This window comes from Rosa chinensis, chromosome 5 (genome assembly GCF_002994745.2).
Source record: "Rosa chinensis cultivar Old Blush chromosome 5, RchiOBHm-V2, whole genome shotgun sequence".
Taxonomy (NCBI): Eukaryota; Viridiplantae; Streptophyta; class Magnoliopsida; order Rosales; family Rosaceae; genus Rosa; species Rosa chinensis.
Window position 1 is genome coordinate 23,187,722 of NC_037092.1, and position 13,165 is coordinate 23,200,886.

A 13,165-nucleotide genomic window follows, 5' to 3' on the forward strand; every position below is an offset into this window, starting at 1 on the left:
CTGTCTTTTCATTCTAGAAGTACTTTCGCATTTCTGCTGTACGGAACAAAAATACGACTAAAAACTTGCAAAATTTCTAGAGCAAAGCTGCTTATAGAAGTTCATTCCAAGCATCAGGAGCACCAGGAAGACACCAGTGACTGCAGTCCACAAATTTGGGACCAAGGCCGGCATAAATTGAAGGGTGCCCATCTTTTCTTAGCTGTGTGAGCAATGTAATGTCAAGCAAGTAGATTGGATTTGCCACTGTACTCAATACACTCTTCACAATTGCTTCTCCTGGATGAGTTGGGCCTGGATAACTAGTTCCCAGCAGTGGTTGGGTTTGTCCTCTGCAACTTCTTGCTTTTGGTTCCTTCCATTCCTTTCCACTAAACAATATTGTAGGATATGAATAAGTATTTTCAGTGAATCTGTAGCAAAGCTTTGTTGTCTTTGTATATGTACAGTAAAAACAATTCATGAGACACTGAAACTTACTCAATATGAACTGCAGCAACCCCTTGAAAAAAGACTTTGGTCTTTGAAAAATCAATGTTGGAATCAACCCAATTAGCCCAAGTTGTTAATGCAATCTTGTACGCCTCCATGTGATCCATTTCTTTCACCATCTTTTGTCCCACTTGAAAGTAGTCCCATCTGAAACAGAACATTAACTTGATCAAGAAAGAAAACGAAAAACAGAAACTGAAAATCAATTCATTAATCGGTAGGGCGGAAAATCAATCTCAAGTATTAAGAAGAGAAACCGTTTTTTTTTTTTTTTGAAATACAAGAAAAACTCTTATTGCGATATAAAAATGATAAATTAATAATATATTAATATAACATCTCATAGTTTTATTTATATATTTAAAATAAAAACATATAGAATCGATCCGTACGTCTGAGAATGGCCGGAATGAGTCCACCAGTGATATGTGGTGAAGATCAACATGTCTAATCCTTTCCATAGGTTGCCGGTGCTGATGGAGTCAAGTTTTAGGACTTTGCCTATTTTTTCATAAGCCAAGTCCACTATGAACCCATTTTTCAAAAACATAACCGACAGTGCATATTCCTATTAACAACAAAACAGAAACTTCATTTAATCAAAGGAACTATAGAATGAAATTGAGAACAAAAATTGATCTGGATTTCAAAATTGTAGAGTCCTTTTACCGTGAGGTAAAATGTGGAAAGCAACCCTGCTTGGGTTAAGGTGTAATTGGAGTTTGGGGCTGCAACATGTAGCATGCATGTAAGGGACTGCCACATATTGTTACTTAGGGAGTCTCCCACAAACATGATATTTTTCCCTCTGTATCTTTCCATGAAATCCAGGCCATTGAATCTTTGCCAGTTTAACATATAAGATGTTAGGATGTGATCAAAGTTGAATGAACATGTTTACTTAAAGAAAAGAAGAAATTTAAAGTGAAAATTAGACCCTTGTGTAAAAGAAGTGAATCCATTAGAAGACATACACATTAGTTGAATGAAACGGGACATTCTTCTTAAAATTTAAATTTGTAAGCAAATGAGGATTGAAACTCTATTTATAGAAAAGATTTAGACTATAGTTAGGACATGTGTTCTTTGACCCCTCTTATTATTGAAAATAAAAATTGAATTTGGACCAAAGATAAAATGGTTGGTGAATTAGCACAACCACGCTCTACTCAAGACTTTCTCCCAACACAAACGGTAAAAAATAAAAAAACTAGAATTCCAGCTTGATTTGTTTACAATTATTTTCAATAATTATTTGGGTATCAAAAGTTCAAAACTAAAATTCGGAAAATGCGGGAGAGAGAGATTATTACCTTGGAAGGTCACAACTAGGGCTGTCAATGGGTCGTGTCGGGTTGGGTTCGTGTCGGGTCAAGGTATTTATCGTGTTGCAAGATACAAACCCAAACCCAACCCATTTAATAATCGTGTCAAAAATTTAAACCCAAACCCAACCCATTTATTAAACGGGTTACCCGTTTCCAACCCGCTTAACCCATTTAATAAATAGGTTGTGTTGTGTTTGACAAAATGACTCATTTAAGGGTTAACAATGCGACCAATTTAACTAAAAAAATGCATAAATTGATTAAATTTGCTAAAAACTCCACAAGACGAAGAATATAAATAATTATATATAATTCATAAATAATTAAATCCAATAATTATAAAGAAAAATATTTCAAATTGTCTAATTCTATGATCAAATACTCCCAACGTCTAAAATTTCAGGATAAAATATAGCATAATAGGGTTATACGGGTTCACTTCGTGTTGGCGGGTTGACCCGTGGCCGACCCATTTATTAAATGGGTCATGGCGGGTTGACCCGTGGCTGACCCGCTTTTTAATCGTGCGGGTTCAACCCGCTTTATTTCGTGCGGGTTTCGAGTCGTGTTATCGGGTCGTGTCGGAATTGACAGCCCTAGTCACAACCAGTAGGCTTCCATCTATACTTGAAGTACTGTTTATCAGGTCTACCATTCTTTATGCAATTGAATCCAATGAATGGACAGCTTGAAGCATTGTAAAGTGGGTATTCATCGTCAGCAACCCAACTCCCTTGAAAAAAATTGCAGCCATGTGATGACTGCTGCTTCATCAGTACTCCAGCTCGTTCTGCATAATCGAGAACTGGATCTCCATCATCAAAAACTGGATTCCCATTCACTACTTGGTTTAGTGTCAATGGCAGTAGTACTAGCGGAAGAAGGTGAAAGCACGAGAATGCCATTTCAGATTCTGTGAACTGCTGCCTGCTGGAATTGGCAAAACTGAAACTGAATAGGGAATTAGTTTGGTGCATCATGTGTGCTCCTTTATGAGGAAACGCCATTTGCCATTAATTTATTATTTTCTCCCCCGGCTCTTCCGTCTTTTCTGTTGGCAGAAATTAATAATTCAAATCCAAAACTAGATTAGCAAAATTCTCATCTTATACGTCTCCTGGACTCCTCACTCACTACATGCACTCTACATTTCAGGTCAAATTCTGGTAAATGTAACTAATTACTAATGTTATACGTATCATAATTAATGATCATTATATCTGCTCACTTCCAATTCTATTGAGGTAAATTACATATATCAACAAATCTAATTCTAATGTTTTGATCAAATTCGACGCATTATTGGTGATATGATTGCTCACTGTATATCTTGAATGATAATTTTTTTAAAAAACAAATATCTTGAACTAACAATAACTTAACTTGAATGATTAATATATAAAATAAAAAAATTAATATTTGCTGACGAAGGATTTTAAAGTAGATAACATTTTATTACCCACCAATGATTTATTACCCTAGCTCACTCTATGGTAATCAAATTTTAATTATTTTTCTTTCATTGGAGTGGAGAGTAACGAACTTATAATATTTTCCAAATTCCAGATTTTTACTTTAGAACAAAGAGTTCTCTCGAGCAACTGTCGTCTTCTTCCAACCTAGGGTTTCATTCCCTTCATCTTAGTCTCGTCCGGCGGCTCCCGCACCAAGCGGGGCCTTTGGTCTCGTCGGAATGCGGTGAGTGCAGCCGGGCGGGGAGTATTGAGTTTGTCAATGGAGCTGAGTGACTCTTGCAAGCTTGAGTTTCTCTGGGATTATCGGGATTGGGGTTTCCCGGTAGGAGGTGGGTGTCGGATTCTAGATTGCAGCTCTGAGGCTATGGAGGTCGCGGCACAGGTCCCATACGGCGGCGGCGTGAAGGGGGAGATCGACAGCTTGGGGTGCTGAGGATCCACATCTGGTGGGATTTGGGTTTGTGTTCGGTACGCCGGGTCTCGTTCGGATTTCTTGGAGCGTCGTCGAGGTGGCAAAACGATGGGGTATGCTTGGACGGGTGGTGGCGGTTGTGGCAGGGGTGGTGGTCGTGTTTGCAGCTGTGCAGCGTCTGCCCTAGCAGAGGAGGTGGTGTCTGGGCCTGAGATGGGCTGTTCCTTTTGGACCTTGGGCTGGCTTTTCTTTTGGGCTCAACTATTGCTTTATGGTTTATGTTTTTACTTTTCCAATAACTCCCTATTTTTGGGCAGATAGTGGGCTTTGGCCCAAGAAAGGCTGGCTAGGCTTAGTCAGCATAAGTCTGCACGATTATGGTTTCTTTTTACACCAAGTTAATGAATCTCCTGGAGTACCACAATTAAGTGCATTGACGAAGGGAGATTCAAGATAGTTTTCTTAGTATAAGCTGAGATTTGTAGTTGTGTAGGCTCTTGAATATAAGTGAGCTTCATTGTACTAGTGGATGGTACCCGTATTCCATTAACTGCTTGACCACTGATTTAGGGTACAAGCATATAGGGCTTATTTGTATGTGCCGTTTTGGTTTTGGGATTAAATGAAATCTCTATTACTCTGTCCAAAAAAAAAAAATTATAATATTTTCCTAATATTTTGTTGGAGATAAAAATTTTACAATTTCAAATATATTTTTTTGTATTATTTTTTAGGGGTCGTGACCACTGACCCAATTTTAGCCTAAAAATTGCCCACTTACTCCACTAAGAGTTTTTTACTCCCATTTACCCAATTTAAATGCAAGTGACATTTTTACCCCCAATCTAATTAATAAAGTACAAACTTCTCTCTCTCACCTCCTATCAGACTCTCTCTCAGACTCTCTCTCTCTCTCTCTCTCTCTCTCTCTCTCTCTCTCTCTCTCTCTCTCTCTCTCTCTCTCTCTCTCTCTCTCTCTCTCTCTCTCTCTCTCTCTCTCTCTTCCCACCTGCCCTCCCCTCTCCGATCTCTTTCCGACGAGGAAAGAGATCCGACGGATCCGTCCACAAGTTAATCACGAAGGAGTGGCGGATTCTCAGATCAATCATCGTCGGCGCCACCAGGACTCACTACCACGACGCGCTCTTCTTCTTCGATATCAACTTCCCGTCAGACTACCCCGACCCGGCCGTCCAATGTGCATTACCGCTCCTACGGGTTACGGGTCAACCCGAATCTTTACGAGCGAGTACGTCTGCGTGAGCCTGCTCAACACCTGGACCGAAAAGAAGAGGGAGAAGTCGGACCCGGCTCAGTTCACCGTCCTCTAGGTTCTGGTCTCGATCCAGGCGCTCGTTTTGAACAAGAGCCGTATTTCAACGAACCAGGTATTTAGTTCTTCTCCATCGCTTGGGCGGCTTGATCGCAGATTTTTGGAATGCTGCTCCCATTGTCGCCACGGCCATGATGATGATGATGATTCAGATTTTTTTTATTTTTTATTTTTTTTATTTAAGAATGAGAAACTCTAGTCTTCTTCTGTTTCTATCTCTCTGAAACAGAAGAAGTGACAAATAGAGGGCAAAATTGGCCGACTTCAATATGGGATGTTGCTAGTAGTGATTGATTTGTTTATTATGATTTGGTTGGGCAATAATAAAATTATTGGGGGCGAAAAAATGATTATTGGAAGATAATAATAAGATTATTGGGGGGCAATAATAAGATTATTTATTTGGATAAACCTACTAAAACTTTCAAAATTAAAAACATCTTCATTTTTCACTAATTATTGATCCCTAATAAACTTGTTATTGTGGGGCAATAATATGATTATTGGGGGGGGGCAATAATATGGTTACCAGTCACCAGTCCGGTAGCCGGATTCCGGATTCCGATGATCGATCGCCGGATTCCGGTCGTCGGATTCCGGTCACCAGTCGCCCGAGTCCGCGGCCAGCCACTGGTCACCGGAGCACAGCAAGGTGGATGATGACTTTTCTCTCTAAGTGAGAAAGAATGAGAGGGCAAAAAAGTCTCAAAAATAAATAAAAAGAATAAAAAAAGAATTAATTGGGTATTAGGGAAATAATTTCTTAGAGTGTTTTGGGTAAATGGGGTTAAAAAACTGTTAGTGGAGCAAGTGGGCAATTTTTAAGCTGAAATTGGGTAAATGATCATTTCCCCTATTTTTTAATTGTGGTGGAGGAGATCCTAACCCTTCCTCCCCACTTACAGTCTTGAACTAGCTCCAAGGACTTAACACAACAAAAATACTAATTGGGGTGATTAAAATATTATTAAAACTAAAACATTATTATATGGGTCTAGATTAATGTGATTGGTCCATATGAAAAAAGTTTTTATTTTTGACCTCCCTAATATAATTTTTTTTTTCACCAAGTAATCTTATTGGTCCGGCCACCTCATGATCTTACCACATGGTCATTGTGGAACACATAATAATTGGTCAAATTCTAATTAGTGGAATTAATCTTTTTTTTTTTTTTTTGAGAATAAGAATCCTTTATTGAAAATAACTAAGATTACATAATATATATGGGAATGACCGGTGGTGGACAAGAACTCCCCACTCTCCTCCCTAAAAACCGAACTAGTTACGGGTCTGTCATCAAGAATGACATCCATGAGCCAAAACAGATAACCCCGAGAAACTCGATAACACCCCATAGACAACCGCCAGAGAAACCAGCGCCCTCTTCCACACCGCGTCCCAATGAAACCAGACCATGTGCAAGGATCGCTTGTTAGCACATTGACCATAAGATAAAACCGAAATTAAACCAACTCATCCCCAAGAAAGACACCACATCCATGGCACATCAATTTGACCCAACCCTAGCTCAAACGAGTAGGGACCAACTATTGACCAAAGTAACCTAACCAACAACCTAACTAAAAATAAGACTCTAACCAAAAGAAAATAGTCGCCACCACAGTACTCCTCACCCTTGTCGTCAGGTGACCCACCGGCAGGCCACCACCGCAGCCCCATGTCTTCGAGCTCCCCGAGTCGAAGGTGCCTAAACCATACAGCAAACCACACCAAATCTATCACCAAGGAATCGATGAAAGACTCACTGTGCCTTGCCTTTGCCATGCCCACCACCTTGAAAGCCCAGATCCACCACAGTTGCCATCTCCGTCTAGCGACCCACCGTAGATTAGAAGTCAGCGCCATACGATCCATGGTATACCGCCGCCATGATCTGGCCTCTGACCACTTTCTCCACGCCGACCGCCACCCATTCGTCCTCCACACCGACTACGCAACCTGAAAGAAACGAAGAAAAGTACCCAACCTTGACCAGCAAAACGAAGAGCAGAGTAGGACCCCTGAGATCCCAAGACCCCGTCCGGCAACACCCGCCACTCGTCGATGAAGCAGGGATCCACAGCCGATGCGGGGGCGCCGCCGGACAGGCTGACAACTTTCGTTAACTCTCTCCAACCCTAGTTCTGTCCTATTTTATTGGTGTTGAAAATGAAGATGGATCTCTTTTTCGAAATAATTATCAATTAGTGAAATTAATCTATACTATATAAAAAGAAGAATCTATACGTCCAAACTTTAACCAAAACTTTCCGTAACAATATTTTCACTTAGATTGTGACTTACGAGGGAGGGAGTGAACGATTAATTCACTAAAGGGGGCGAATATAATTATTAATTTTATATCACCACCCAATACAAAATGCTTGTAAACTCCTTGTTGACTTCTCTAATTAACTCTTCCTATTTCGTTCGCTTTTCATGATTTTCTTATCTAGTTTTTCAATAAAACCTCTATGTGTTATAAATTTAAGTCACATTTGTAAAGAAATTAAGATTTTTCTTCTTTTTTTATATTTTTTTATTGAGTATAAATTTTTCAGTCAAATGCAAACCCTAACTTGAAAGTCGAAACTATATTTTTGACCGCTCTTATTACAAATTCTGGCTACCCCACTGGCTGAGGGTGTTATTGTTGATGTGAAGTTGAGAACAGAGTTTTATGACTCAATTGCATGTTTCTGAGATCAACCATGCATGCTTGCACCAAGAGAAGATAATAGAGGGGCACATCATATTGCTTGTTTTAATGTTAAGAAGCATTGTTTGTTTCTTTTGGTAAAGGACGAGCCTGATTACCTCATACAGTGATCATAAAACTTTTTTTTTTTTATTAGGACAAGCCACAAAACTAAAGTTACATCAATTAGACAGGAAAAAGTACGTACTGAACCGCTTAAAAATTAATGCAAGAGATTTGATAATTGCAGAAGAATACTCATTATCTTTATTGTAATTTGTATCTCATCCTCTAATTCATGATTAAGTAGTCACAAGAATTGCATAGAATAGTTCATTCCATGTGTCCGGAACACCAGCAAGACACCAATGGCTACAGTCATTTCCCTTTTTGCCAACTATGCCATATAGAGATGGGTGACCATCTTTTCTCAGTTGGGATAGTAACGTTATGTCCAACAGAGTTACTGGCTGTGACATTTTGTTCAATACTTCATGGACCACCGCTGCCGGTGGTGGTAAACCTCCGGGATATGTTGAACCATTAACAGGTTGAGTTTGTCCTATGCAGTTTGCTGATTTTTGCCCTCCCCATTCCTCTCCACTGCTCCAACAAAATAGCAAAGAAACAAGTTATTACTTTGCTTTACAAGGAGAAAACGACCTACGCAATTGATCAATGTTCAAAATCCCAAATTTTGAGGCTTACAAAAGTGTCTTACTATTACTATTATTAATTAATATTTGGAGAAAACACCACGAAAATTAATGTGAAAGACAATACGAAGTTGGTAATGATCTGTCACGCTAAGTGATTAACATAACAAAAATAAGACTATTGAATGCAATACCACAGTTCAAAAGAGAGCTACAAAAATGAGTCAAGTTGTCTTTTCAGACTGTGCTAAGCTCCGGACTAGAAAAAGAAAAGATGGAAATGTCATACAAGTGTCCCATACTTTAGCACACGAGAGGCAACATGATATTTTTCCATTCAACTTTGGATGAAATTGTATAAAACCGATGAATAAGAAAAAGATATTTGTAGTTAATAAAACGTTCAGGAAGAAATTGGTAAAAATAAAATGGCAATTAACTCTAGGAGGCGGTTTGACATTTCAAACGATTGATCGAATGACAAAAGAAATGATGAGAACATACTTGAAATGAGTTGGAGAGATGCCCTGAAAGAAAACTTTGGTGTTGCCAACGTTAGAATCGACCCATTTGGACCAACTAGTTAATCCCTCTCTAAACGCAGCCAGACGATCCATATCCTTCAGTATCTTGCCTCCCGATTCAATGTACTTCCATCTGAAACTAATAATATGTCACAATCAATATATAGAAATACGCAAGATTTGTTTTTAGATATAAATTTGTGTATGCATTTTGAGGTTTATGTATATCTCACGGTTGATCGCGTCCCGTATGGAGCCACCAATGCCAGGTATTGAAGATTAGCATGTCGTATCCTTTCCACAACTTTCCTCCTTCAATAGAGTCAAGGTTTAGAACCATGCCCTCCTTTGTTTGGACCAGATCCACTAGAAACTTATTGCGAGAAAACATCACAGAAACTTCATATTCCTGCATGCAAAATCCAATAATTCATTGTTTAATTAGTTTGGTCTTTGTAGTACTCGGTATAAATGATTCGCCTCAAGCCTAAATGTCTCAGGCTCGGACCTAATATTTATAATCCGTTCGTCTTATGCCCTAAATTCCCTAACGTACATCGTTGTTAGAAGGTATCTAATGTTTGTTAAAAAAAAAAAAAAAGAAGGTATCGAATGACCAGAAAAACGTACTCACTGGCAAAAGAAACGTATAGAAATCTCCTTTACTGGATGAAGTATATTTGGCTTTGGGTACTGCAGAATGCAGCATACATGTTAGTGACTGCCACGTACTGGTTATAGCTCAGAGAGTCCCCTACGAATAATATCTTCTTCCCCTTTAATCTCCTCAAGAAGGCCTGACCATTGAATCTGCACGTACCATATATTACAAAATACGACTGTCTAAACTAATAAATACATATAATGCATAATGTACATACTGGCTTTAAGGAGGACATCATCCAACGAGCTCTAACAATACATAATCAAAATGCATATGTACATGCCCGGTCTAGAAAGGACGTTCAATTTTATTTTATTTTTGGCTTACCCTGTTTAGCATGTAATTTAGTGAATTAGAATCATTGTAAAAATTCTTTTTTATTTATTTGAGTATCATACATATTAATCATTTCGGTTTTATCTGAGACACTGTATACCTAACTGAACATACAGTTTAGATAACCAAATGAATTTTCTATTTGAATGGATTTATAGGGGTGATCCTTACGTACAAACCTAATGTCTGAAGGTTTTCGATGATTTCAGGAGTTACCTTTGAGCCAACATGGGCAAATATAATATGAAATTATTTTTCATTTCAATACATTAAACGTTTTCCAATGACATGAAACATTTAGCAGGTCTCGATCGACTCGATCATCACCTTTATAAAGATCTGCTAAATTGATTGTGTTTCAAGGTGTATAATTGTACGTCAAACAAATAAATGAATCCAATGTTTAGGTAAATAATAAAATTTGACTGAGTTGGACTTTTTGTAAATAGTCTTCGAGGGGAGATCTAGAGATGAAAATGAAAACACGTACTAAACTTTTGTACCTGGGCAATGCACAACCCTTAGGCTTCCATCTATACTTGAGATATTGATTATCCGGGCGACCATTTTTCTGACAGTCGAACTCTCTGTCAATAAAAGGGCAGCTGGATGTGTCGTAGAGTGGATATGTATCATCGTAAACCCAACTCCCATCAAACAAGTCGCATTTGGTGCCGATTTGCGACTCATTGTTCTTCTTCTCTAGTACTCCTGCAAAGCAATATTGGTTTTCATGTTCAAGAAGCAATAAGATTGGTATTAGAACAGCATAAACAAATAGGCCAAAGCCATTCAACATTTTCCCCATATTGCTGATACAGAAACGCAGTGCAGATGGACAGTATAAGATCAAAACCAACGTTTCTTAGGCTTATATGTAATATCAGTTTTCACCTGAGTTGGTAAAGGTGTTATTGTTTCATTTGGTACATCGCTTGGAGACGATTAATGCCATTTTTTTTCCTATGAGCGTTTTCATCAGGTTTTCTAATTAAGTAGGTATAAAGTTTAATTTTCATACATCATATTTAATTTCCAAGGATTTAATATATATTATTTTCCTTTTAAGAAATTCTTTCCTTTGCACATAGATTTTTTTTCTTTTGTCAGCTTACAATCTTAATTGTAATTATCGGATAAAGAAATATCAAAGTAACTGAATCTGTCAATCAACACATATTAAAAGGAAAATGCTTAAGACACCAAAAAATTATACAAAAAACATATATCAAATGATGTGGCATATGTCATATCATCATCTTAGTCCTAATAATTTCCAGCATATCTTTCTATTAAATTCTTTTTTATTTAAAATAAAAATTAACAATTAAAATAAAAAAATGATTTTGATTTTCTGCAAACACAATGAGAATCTGAGATCAAAGGCACTCTGCCTATAGGGTTTTCATTGGAAGCCTTAATTGATAGTATCTTGACAGGGAGGGAGATCATCGGATTCAATTTCACCTCGCTCGTTAGCCTCATGCCACTGTTTGCAAATCATGGCGTGCTTTGAGACAACTCCAATATCCCATCAAAGAAATTCGGCCAGTGGTGCAATTTCTGTGTTTGTTTTGTTTGTATATTTAGAAGTTGGAGAATTAAGCGAGTCTTTTGATCAATCTTTTTAGTTTCGTTCTAATTAATCCCATATCCATCATCTCTTCCGAGTGACACTATGCTAGTTAATTAGGTGCAGGATACAACTGTGAATCAGGTTGTATAGTTAACTTTCATGACTTAAACATTTGCTTTTATTGTGTTAAGGGATTGGATCATGTTTTTGTTGCAAATCTTGGAAATGGTTGAGTTCGATCTCGAGGCTGTGATGATGATATCAAATCGATTACTGATCGAAGCATGCCGCGTGATCATGATTTTGTTGCTTGCTACTCTTCTTCTTTTTGTTTCTCTACACCTCTCTCTTCCTCTCTTTCTCTCTATATCTATATTTGTTTTGTTTGTTTGTTTTTTTTTTTTTTCTAGAGCAACTGCAACTAAGCTATTCAAATGATTTACAAAAAAGGGATGCATTACCAATGAAGTTGTTTGGTATTGTTGTACTCTTGTCTATGTTAGGCTGTTAGCCCAATATTGGGGAACTGCAAGCATGATCGGTGATAAGGAAGTTATTTTATTTTATTTTTTACGGGTTTACTTGAAAATGAAATAATTAGATATGTTGGAAATTATTCAATTGAAGGTAATCGATGACTTGGCAAATGCCACTTAGGATGCCACATCATTTGGTATTAGATTTTTGTATAACTTTTTGGTGTATGTAGCACTACTCGAGTGGAAAAAGTCTAAATTTTGTTTGACTATATATTGCAGGGAGACTATGTTTGCACCATCATGCATCTTAAATCACATGATTTAGCAATCTACGTCAAATTATAATTTTCATCTTTTCTAAAATTAATTCAGTGAAATTTCCCATTCTATTGTTTCTATTTTCTTTTGTTATTTTTAGTCAAAGCCCCTGGAGCGAAATAATATATTCATCACAAGCCAGAATAGGCAGTTACATACCCTTCCATAGCCATCTAAGGACATACACAGACACTAAGATAGTGGTAGTACCCACAGTGATACATAGAAATAGATATACTCATTATACATTATAATACGTAGAGGTAGCGGGGATCCTCCATATTACGCCAGAGGCGCTAGAGATCTAGGTTTCTAATACAAGGAAAATTATTGTAATTAGACAAAAAAAACTAAAAATATAGGGTTGGGCCAAAGGCCTAAACCCTAGCTAACAATGGACTAGGGCAAAACCCCAGCCCAAAAACTCGAGGCCCAATAGGGTAGTCACCATGGAGATCACTCTAGGCCCATCATCCTGGTTGGGACCAGTCCACCGTCTCCTCCCATCACCCCTATCGTACGTCACAGTCTGGCTGAGTTCAGTCAAACCCACGTTGTTACCATCTGCACCGCCACGCCATCTCATCCCGGTGATCCAAACCGTCTTGAGCCACACCGCCGCAACCTGCATCACCACGGAACACCATCCCCGATCTAGGCCTCGCAACCCCCCACACTGCCATCGATCGAGACCTATGGTACCGTCAATCCAAGAAATCATCAGCGGGCCTCAATTACCGGCCTGTACAGCACGACCACCGCCTTTGCCACCATCCCAGTCGAAAATCTGACAAAATCCGAGAAAATCCCTCCGACAGAGTCCCATGGGCAGTAGATATCGATCTCCCGTCCGGCAGCAAACTCCATGACT

The 13,165-nt window shown here is 38.4% G+C and overlaps 1 protein-coding gene and 1 pseudogene across 1 annotated transcript; both read right to left on the bottom strand.

Annotated features, from left to right (window-relative positions):
- Nucleotides 1–76: 76 nt before the first annotated feature.
- LOC112167837 (protein trichome birefringence-like 42) lies at nucleotides 77–2,827 on the bottom strand. Its single transcript, XM_024304922.2, is given in 5 exon segments — nucleotides 77–371; nucleotides 481–639; nucleotides 885–1,060; nucleotides 1,162–1,343; nucleotides 2,422–2,827. Coding segments are annotated over 5 exon segments (1,218 nt in total).
- A 5,216-nt stretch (nucleotides 2,828–8,043) lies between these two features.
- LOC112203460 lies at nucleotides 8,044–13,161 on the bottom strand (annotated as a pseudogene).
- Nucleotides 13,162–13,165: the final 4 nt, after the last annotated feature.